Source organism: Carlito syrichta, unplaced genomic scaffold, assembly GCF_000164805.1.
Source record: "Carlito syrichta isolate Samal-C Ts95f unplaced genomic scaffold, Tarsius_syrichta-2.0.1 Scaffold311525, whole genome shotgun sequence".
NCBI lineage: Eukaryota > Metazoa > Chordata > Mammalia > Primates > Tarsiidae > Carlito > Carlito syrichta.
Genome location: NW_007255621.1, coordinates 324,996 through 335,752, shown reverse-complemented (window position 1 = coordinate 335,752; position 10,757 = coordinate 324,996). Strand labels below are relative to the sequence as shown.

At 36.4% G+C, this 10,757-nt stretch overlaps 2 protein-coding genes across 2 annotated transcripts in view; one reads left to right on the top strand and one right to left on the bottom strand.

The window, feature by feature from the left end:
• Positions 1 to 10,757, top strand: part of FBN2 (fibrillin 2) — a 256,177-nt gene that overhangs the window by 60,395 nt on the left and 185,025 nt on the right. Inside the window, exon 6 of the mRNA XM_008068800.2 lies at positions 8,733 to 8,930. Coding sequence (XP_008066991.1) covers positions 8,733 to 8,930 — 198 coding nt within the window. The remainder of the gene's footprint in view (positions 1 to 8,732; positions 8,931 to 10,757) is intronic.
• Positions 1 to 10,757, bottom strand: part of LOC110596604 — a 161,182-nt gene that overhangs the window by 61,038 nt on the left and 89,387 nt on the right. The gene's annotated exons all lie outside the window — the stretch shown is intronic.

Below are 10,757 nucleotides of genomic sequence, written 5' to 3'. Positions count from 1 at the left end.
GTGGCCACTGCACTCCAGTCTGGGCGACAAAGTGAGACTCCAACCCAAAAAAAAAAAAAAAAAAATTCAGGCTCACAGCCAGGCATGGTGACTCACGCCTATAATCCTCACATTTTGAGAGGCCAAGGCAGGAGGATTGTTTGAGTACAGGAGCTTGAGACTAGCCTGAACACCATAGTGAGACCTTGTCTCTACAAAAAATACAAAAATTAGAAAGGTGTGGTGCCACATGCCTGTAGTCCCAGCTACTCAGTAGCTGTCGGAGACAGGAGAATTACCTAAGCCCAGGAGTTTGAGGCTGCAATCCATTAAAAAAAAAAATAGGCTTACTTTATTTAAATATAATTTCAAAACTCTGCTTATTGCTTTCTAAAATATTTACTTTTCCTTTATTTTATTTTTTGAGTCAGAGTCTCACTCTGTTGCCCAGACTGGAGTGCAGTGGCATGATCATGACTCACTGTAACACTGACCTCCTGAGCTCAGGCAATCCTTTTGCCTCAGCCTCCTGTGTAGCTGAGACTATAGGAACATGTCATTGTGTATGGCTAGTTTTCTTGCTTTTTGTAGAGATGAGGTCGCACTATGTTTCCCAGGATGGGCTCACACTCCTGGTCTCCTTAGTCTCCCAAGTGCTGGGATTACAGGCATGAACACCATGCCCGGCCAATATTTGCTTTTAAATTGTTACACATAACAAAATTTGCCATCTTAACCATTTTTAATTCTAGGACATAAAGTACATTCACATTGTTGTGCAACTATCACCACCATCCTTTACAGAAGTATTTTGATCTTATAAAACTGAAGTCTACTTATCCCTTAAGCAGTAAGCTCTCCTTTTCCTGTCACCCAGCTCTGGCAATGACCATTTCTACTTTCTGTCTCTCTGAATTTGACTACTCCAGATACCTCATATATGTGGAATAATATGGTATTTTTCTTTTTTTGACTGATTATTTCACTCAGCATAATGTCCAAAAGTCTCATCCATGTTGTAGCATTTGTCAGAATTTCCTTCCTTTCTATGGCTAAATAATCGTCCATTTTATGTATATACCACATTTTGTTAATCCATTCATCTGTCAACGGACAGTTGGCTTGCTTCTACTCTTCGGTTATTGCAAATAATGCTGCTGTGAACATGGATATACAATGTCTTTTCAAGTGCCGGCCTAAAGTCTAACAGATTTTAGTAGACACAAAGAAACCTTTAAATAATATTTACTTCTATTTTCCTACCTTGTTTAGGAAACACCATCATACTGTAAGTACTTAATGACTTTAGTTGTATACCTTAAAAACCTTTGCAAGAACTCAAATAACTCTTATAAAGTAATAAATTTAAAGCTATGTGTATGAGTGCTCAAACTTAGCATTTTATAAAAGTCTGAAGTTCACTTAAATGATCCAATTCTGTATATAAACATAGTGACATTTAAATTAAGAATCATACATTTAAATAAGTTACTTTATTATTTATGTTAAATTGTGATTAAAAGGTAGTCTCATGAGATGGGCCAAATGCTTTTAAGCATTATAGTGCATAATATTCGCACAGATTACTTGAAGTAAAAATATTAACTTGCTGGCCTTGATTCTCTTAGATATTTTTGCACTTAATTCTAAAGCTTTCAGAGGTTGAAAGATGCTTATATATTAAGGCAGAGAGTTATCATATTTGAGTTTATTTAACCCTAAAGATTTAGACCGAGCATCAAGTCTGGAGCTGCAGACACCTAGGAGAAATCACATTAAAACTAAGAAAACTGTTTTATCATTCCATATAATTTTGGGGATTGTCTTCTCTGCATACTTTGTTGATATCTGTAATCAGAGACTCCAGTTGACACAGATTCTCTTTAATGACTAGATTCTCAGTTATAACCTTACTATTGAGATACATGGTACCTCATTTATAATAAAGTTGATAATAAGGATATAACCTTATTTATGACAAAAACATAAAATATGTTAAAAGCTTCATTACTCAAAAGAACTGGTTACATAGCCAGGATCCTCAGATAATGTTACACACAGGACACAGTTTTTCGTTGTATACATTCATGTCTGCAGCCCCCAGACAAGGTGATCACTTGATTGCATGTTGCATTTTTTAGGTTCCTGAGGATAGAGATACCTTCTTGCCTGAGTCCAAAGACCATGTCAGTTGATAGAAAATGCTACATTTTTTCACAAACTGTCTAGGATCAAGGCAATTCTTTTTCTAAACTAAAGTGATCATGGATATCGTATGGCATTATCTGACTTGCAGATACAGCATATACGGTCTCTAACAGGGCCATCCCGTTGCACAAGTCCAAGGAATGACATTTACAGCATATGTGGGAAACATGTCTAAGTTATGCAGGGTACCATCTATGCAGTTGTACACGGTAACTGTATTCTACTATCACATAAATAATGTTACAACCACATGAGCAGCTGATATATTGCTGTTGCTATGACTGTTGGACTGTCTTTTGTAGGGCCTCGTGGGGATACTTAGCCCATTCATCTCATTACTTTCTTCCACTTCTTAAAATCTGTCAGTCCTTTTTTTTTTTTTTTAACTTCACATCTCATCCAGCACAGATTCCATGGTCTACAATTTCAAAATATGCTAACATTACCCAAAGCTCACTTGCCATTTTGTATTTTTTTCCATTACATCGGACAGATAAAAGTCCAACTCTGGATAAACTCAAATCTCAGAGTGAGCTCAGCTGTTTAGCGCTGCTAAAAAAAAGTCACAAAACAGACTGATTTGATTGGCGCCACTATAAATTCATCTTGTCCATCTGTTATAGAGAAGCATTAGATATCTCCTGAGAATCAACTACATTCTCAAGTCAGCTCCCTCTCCCTGTATATACAGTGCTGTCTCAGTGACCTTCGGAAATCTGACACCCTGGTGAACCCCCACCAAAGACCTATTGCCCCCTACCGTTTCACAGAGAAAGTAGAAGTCATCAGAGACAATATTGTTCTGTTTTCCTCCACCATATAAACATGTCTCCATCTCTGTGCATCCCACCCTTCTTCCTTCATGTTACAAGAGAAGTGCTTTTTTTACTACCTGAGGAAAGTAAATTCTGGTTTCACTCTCAGTCTTACTTCTCAGGGATTTTATACTAAAAATTATTCCTTTATGGGTGGATGGTAATTGTAAACTCTCCTTTTTAACTGGGTTCTTCCAATTGGCTTTTAGAAATTCAAGTCTCTTTCATAAAACATCAACAAGAACAGCAACAACAAACAAAAAAAAACTGTCTGGCTTAACTCCAAATCTTGTCAGAATGTTTCTGTCTTTACCTTTCAGAAACTTCTCCAAAGATTGTCTGTACTCACTATCTTCATTATTTCTTCATCTTATACCCATGGCTTAACTCTCTCCAATGTGTCTGCAACTTCCATCACTCAACCAAATGAACTCTAACTGAGGTCGTCAATGACTTCCAGATACATTAGACCAGCCTCATGTTATTTGGCTGCTCAGTAGCATTCGATAGCATTGACCCTCCTTCTTGCAACACGTACTTTCATTGGCTTATGTCAGTACACTCTCCTGCTTGGCCTCCCATCTCTCTGACTATCCACTTCTTGTTTCCTCAGCAGGATCAACTTCTTCTAGCCCACCACCAAATGCTAGAATTCCTCAAGGCTCTATCCTAGGCTCACTTCCCTTTTTAACTATAGTCTCTTACTTCAAGGTATTTTATCATCACCCATTGCTTTGATAACTATCAAACTAATGTAATTCATGAATGGGCATCTCCAATTCATATGTTCTCTGAGTTCTATAACTTCACTAGACTTTTCCATTTGGGTATCTAAAGGCACCTCAAATGCACCATGTTGAAAAATGAACCTAAAAATCTGATTGTCTTTAATTATCAATATATCAGGAAAGAATATCATCAGCTAGTATCTTAACTAAAATCCTTGATTTTTGATAACACCTTCTTTCTCATTTTTTATAGAAAATCACATCACCATGGCCATCTATTTTTTTTTTTTTTAAGTCAAGAACTTTTATTCCAAGTCCTATTTACATGTACAATTTCTGGTCCCACTGTATCTTCTCCTATCTTGATTATAAGATTACTAAAAGATTTCCCAGCATCTGCTCTTAACACTTTCAATCTGTTGCCTACACTAATCAGATTGATCCTTTCAAAATACAAATATAAGCATGCCACTCCATGCCTAAAAGAATTAAGCAGCTCTCCATTTTTTTAGATGACCAAAATTCTAACTAACCCTGGCAGTTTCTACAGCCTCATTCTTCACCAAGCTCCCCTTGCTCTGTATGCTAATCTGTGTGTACCTTGTTTCTACTCCTTAATAGGGCCTCTGCTTCTTTGGTTTTGTCTGTTTCCCTCGTCAAACTGTAAATAAACCCTAAAAGATCAAAGACCTTGGCACTTGTTCCCCTGTTTTACTTTTGTATATCTTCTTCCCTCTCTTTCTCATTAACTTTTTCCCCTCACTGTTATCTCCAGAGCCTAGAACAATAAATAGCATGTAGTCACTCAATAAATTTGGTTATATGATATAATTTCCCAAGTTATACTTATAAGAGAAAATTCATTTTTTAGACCATTGCATATAAATAACACTATTTGTATAAATTAAAGCAATTACAAGTAAACATAAGTAGATTGTGGATTGTGTTTTTGTGTTGGGAGAAGGATTGAATATCTGAACATGGCCTGAGAAAGTAATTTTATTTTTTTCTGTGTTGTCTGAATTTTAGCAAATGTATTCTTTTTCATTTAAGAATGTTTAATTTAAAAATTTATTTTTCTCTAAACAATACTGCTCAACTTTGGTTTTCTAGCATGGCTTAGCATCTCTAGTTATATTAAAAGATAACAAAGATAACTTATAAAATTATAGCAAAATTCCCAAATAAATTCAAATATGTTTATTTGTAGTAAAATATGAAGATGGACTATAATAAAAAGATAGAAAATAGCAAGTATCAGCATGGATCTGGAGTAACTGGAACTCTCATACATGCTGGTAGGAATATAAAATGGTACAACTATTGTGGAAACCATTTTGACAGTTTCTTAAAAAGTTAAATGTGTATTTTCATACAATGTAGCAATTTCACTCTTAAGTAACTACCAAAGAGAAATAAAAAGATATATTCACACAGACTTACATGCAAATGTTTATAGAAGCATGATTTATAATATCCAAAAAGTGGAAAAAACCCAGTTGACCACTGACTGGTTAACTGATATGAGATAGTCACACAGTGGAAACCTGTTTAGCAATAATAAGAAGTAAGTACTGATCCATGCTACAGTATGAATTAGGCTTGAAAAAATTATGTGAAGTGGGAGAAGCCAGCTAAAAAAGATTATGCATTATGTTAATTAGTCCATTTATATGAATTGACCAAAGATGGCAAAATTACAGTGACAGAAACTAGATTAGAGGTTGACTGGGGCTGGGACTAGGAATGGACACAGGGAGTCTTATTGGGTTATGAAATTGTTCTAACACTGGATTACAGTGATGGTTGGACAATGTAATACATTTACTAAAAAGTATTGAGTTGGATACATAAGACAGGTTAATTTATGACTTGTATATTATAACTTTGAGGAAAAAACAATTAGCAACCAAAGTTTTTGATGAGTTTGCTAAAGGCACCAATTGTTTTATATGGATTAAAAAAAATGAAATTATATTAAACAAATTAACAGGCTATGTTGCACTTACATATTGGAAATTCAAAATAGTAATATTTGTGTTTCACAGTATAGTTTTTAACAAGGTTTTCTTGGTCATGTCATAATAAGGAAAATATCTGTTTACAAGCCACTGGCTCCAGCATACCAAGTGATAAGCAGTTCTCTCCCTTTCTACTTTGCCAACACACTTCAAATATGCTCTTGATATGAATGGTTAGTGTAGTAAGCAATAATATTTGACCTACAGTGAAACTTTCATAAATGCATGTCCAATAACAATTAAGGCCTTTTTAGGACTCTTTTGTCCATAATTAAAATGCAACCAGAGTTTGGGACAGGATATTTTAATCTGATCAGGATATTTTAAATTCTTGTGCAGGCTCTAGTATTTACTCTTATTTTACATGGCATTACTTCTTGAGTGAGCAGATAAGATTATAAGTTTAAATTTTAAAGTAATCAGTTCCCAGCCAGAAAGCAAAATGTCATCATATAAGAAAACAGATCGAGCATAGTTTGTAAAGAGGAAAATATAAGCATAAGAAATAGTAAACTCTATTTTCTTGAAGGGAACTTATGGGTTGCTTTAATTAATGCCTTCAATATGAAAGGTCATGTGCAGAGGACAAACAGCTGTCTTTGTCTAGATATCCCTGTCTCCACAGAGACCATGCTAAGAGGACATAATTTTAAGAAGGTGCAGTTAGAGGAAAGAATGAATTTCCCTGACAAGTTGGTTTACTGGGCTTATGAGAGAGGCTATGTAGTTTTCTTTTGGGGAATCCTGAAAGTGTATAGGATGTGATCCTAGGTAGTTATGCATGAATCCAATCAAAATAAGTGTTTTTCATATTTTGTAAAAAGTAAACTTTTCCCCACATGCTCAGAACTTGTAGTTGTGAGCCTAATATTTATTTAACATGGCAAAACATGTATTTTCTGAAGGACAATAGAATGTATTTTAAAAATTTACGACCTGGCAATTTGGGGCATGGGAAGTGTGCCTGTTTATAAGGTTGACATATCTTCACGTATACTCCAAAGATCGTCTTTTTAAAAAATGAGATTTGCAGCCAGCACATCTGTTGTTCTTATGCAGAGGATTAAAATGAGCTATTTTTGTTGCAGTTCAGCTGCAGAGTAACAGAATGTTAAACCAGCTTGCCAGAAGAGTTACCTATTCTAGACTTTGTTTCTTTTTACTGAACTTTTAAAATGTTTTTTAATTCTGTATAAGAAAGCCTCCTTCTTTATTTTAAATATTGAAGTTTTATGTGGATTCAAGTTGTGTTTTGTCAGACTGTATCATTTATATGACATCTAAGCCCTCCTAGCTTGGCATTTTGAATGTTCAATATATCCACATCTGATTTTCTCAGTAACAGTTTTTCGTAAAAATTATACCAACATATTGACTCTTCCTCCTTTGGATATGAGATTGTTTCATTTTTACAAAAATCTGAATTAAATCTGTTCTAACTTTCTGCTTGGAATGAAATAATGCCATTTGTGTTAGGACTTATCAGGAAAGCCTGAGTGGCATCTTATTCTAAACAGTTTTATAAACTGTATTTACATAATTTCTGTATGAAACCAAACAGAACTTTTTCACGTTTCTCTTGTTCTTTTATAGCAAATGTGAATCATGGAATTGGTCAGTCCTTACTTAGGAAACTGACCTTTCTCTGATTTTTTATGTCTTTCAAAAACAACAACAACAAAACTCAAATTAAAAACAACTTGGTTTATGATTCAGTTATATTTAAAAGAACGTTAACTGATTATCCAAAAAGTTTCATCAAAGCTAATCATAGCAGAAAGAGGGAATGAGTAGAATACTCAGTAGTCAGTACCAACTTTCAAGCTGTCTGCAGTTTAAACTGATGCTTTGGAAATTTTAAGGTGTATAATTAACTTCCTGAATATCTTGTCAGAAATGCAGATTCTGGGTTAGTGGGTCTGCCGTGGACCTTGAGTCTGCATTTCTACCCTGCTCCAGAGAAATGCAGATGCTGCAGCTCCAGGGATCACACTTTGAGACATAAGGATCTAAACAGACTGTATTTAATGTTCATAAAAGAGTTTGCCTACATATCATAAAGACATTTACTAAGGCTTTTGCCTTCATCATAACAGAGCTACACATTGGCATCTGCTAAAGAGATTATATAATTTTAATTTATCTGTAACTTTGGCCTTATTAATATTGTCTTCCTAACGGGGCTACCCATAGAACTAAACAGACTGACACAGAAACAGAAATCAGATTGTTGGAACTGAATATTTATAGACTAAACTCCCCAAATATATGTGGGATATAGAAGGAGTATATTGTTACTGGTTCATTTGGATTTTCTAAACTCTTATTCACCTCATCAGAAAGTAAAATATCTGCTAGGTATCTAGTAGTCATTAATGCTAATGCCTTCAGGATCCAGACAGGGAACATCAATGAATGTATAGAGCTGGGAGTTAGGGGTGGCTGGGGTTGTGGTGTCCTGGAGAAAACACACTTTTAACAAGCCTGACCAAAGATAGTTTATCTTTTAGCCACCTAATAAATAATTATGCTTCAACTCTTTTTAAAAAAACATGCTTCAACTCTTTTTTTTAAAACATGCCACAAGTACTATGTGGCATGGCAGGCTTAGCATGGCCAAGATGTCCAATTTTTCAAGAAAAGCCAGAAATACAAATTTCATGTGAAATTTCCCAATTTTACAATGTTGGCTACTAATTTAAATTCTTTAAAAGCATTACTCAGGCCAAGAAAACACATCTGTATCCCAGATATAGCCCTGAGTTACCCATTTACGGTGTCTAGTGTGGAATTCATTGAAGTCTTTTAATGTACTTCTCATGATTGGAAAATTATGAATTTTCAAAATGAAACTCTCTAGCCTTTTGCCATTGGAGACTTTGGTCAGAAGAAATAGCCTCTGTTTTGTGCATTTGGAGGTCCCGATATAACATTTGTGTATGCTCATAAAACCTGTCTTTCTTTCTTCTCTCACATTCCAGATTACAGGACAGGCCCATGTTTCACTCAGGTCAACAACCAGATGTGCCAAGGGCAGCTGACAGGCATTGTGTGCACAAAGACTCTGTGTTGTGCCACCATTGGACGGGCCTGGGGCCATCCCTGTGAGATGTGTCCTGCTCAGCCTCAGCCCTGCCGACGGGGTTTCATCCCTAACATCCGCACTGGAGCTTGCCAAGGTGAGTCAGCTATCTGTATGTGTCCACTATCACAGACACGCCACTTCTCCTTTCACTGGAGCTAGAGAATCTGGCACTGTGGATGGTAACCTTTATCATAATATCCATTTCCAAGAGTGGCCTTGTTAATAAGCCTGACCAAAGATGGTTTATCTTTTAGCCACCTAATAGATAATTATGCTTCAACTTGTTTTTTTAATTTTTAATTTTAAAGATGTGGGGTACAATTCAGGATTAGGTATACAAATGTTCATTACGCAGGTACCCTAGTTGATGAGATGTGTCCCCACTACTGTCAATCCCTTTCTTGTAGTATTACAATAATTGTTCAAGGTCCACATATGAGTGAGAACATGTAGTACTAAGTTCTTTGTTTCTGTGATAGATCACTCAGTATTATAGACTCTAAGTCCTTCCAAGTTGCTGGGAAGTTCATAATTTTGTCCCTTTTTATGGCTGCATAATATTCTATCATGTATATGTGCCACATTTTTTTTTAATCCAGTCCTCTTGGATGGGCAGCACAGTTGCTTCCATGTTTTTGCCATTGTGAATAATGCTGTAATAAATATACATGTGCAGGTATCTTTTCATAGAGTGATTAGAATTCTTCCAAGTATATTCCCAGTTGGGGGATTGTGGGGTCATATGGGAGGTCAATTTTTAGATCTCTTAGGGATCACCAAACTGTTTTCCACAGAGCTTGTACTAGTTTATACTCCCACCAATAATGTAGAAGTGTTCCCTTTTCCCCGCATCCGCTCCAGCGTCTGTTGTTTTTTGAGTTATTGATGATGGCCGTCCTGACTGGAGTTAGGTGGTATCTCAGTGTGGTTTTAATTTGCATTTCTTTGATGACTAGCGGAGGCTGAGCGTTTTTTTTTTTTTTTTTCATGTATCTGTTGGCTGCTTGTATATCTTCTTTTGAGAAGTATCTGTTCATATCTTTTGCCCACTTTGTAGCAGGGCTGTTTGTTTTTTTTCTTTTCAGTGTGTTTGAGTTCCTTGTAGATCCTAGATGTTAGACCTTTGTTAGATATACAGCTGGCAAATATTTTCCCCCAATCTGTGAGCTGTCTCCCTGCTCTCCTGATGCTTTCTTTGGCTTTGAAGACACTTGTCATTTAGATGAAGTCCCACTTGTTTATCTTACCTCTTATGGCATGGACACTTGGGGGTTTGATCAGGAATTGGTTGCCAGCTCCAATTTCCATAAGAATGTCTCTTAGCCGGGCTCGGTGGCTCAGCCTGTAATCCCGCGCCTTTGGGAGGCTGAGGTGAGTGGATTGCCTGAGCCCGTGGGTTCGAGACCCGCCTGGGCAGCGAGACCTCATCTCTACAATAAATCAAAAAATCAGCTGGACATGGTAGCGTATGCCTGTAATTCCGGCTACTTGGAAAGCTGAGGCGGAAGGATCGCCGGAGCCCAGCAGGTCGAGGCTGCGGTGGCCGGAAGCGGCCACTGCACTCCAGTCTGGGCGACCGAGTGAAACTCCAACTCAAAAAAAATAAATAAATAAATAAATAAAAAAATAAAAAAAAAAGAATGTCTCTTGCATTTTCTAAGGATCTTATAGTTTGAGGCTTTAAGTTTAGGCCTTTGATCCATTTGGAGTTGATTTTTGTGTATGGGGATAGATAGGGATCTTGTTTTAATCTTCTGCATGTGGTCAGCCAGTTTTCTCCACACCATTTACTGAATAGTTTCTCCTCTCCCCAGTGGTTGTTGGTGGAGGCTTTTTTGAAAATGAGTTGGTTGAGAAAAGAGGTTTTGCTTCTGGAATGTCTTTCCTGTTCCATTGGTCTATATGCCTGTTCTTTTACCAA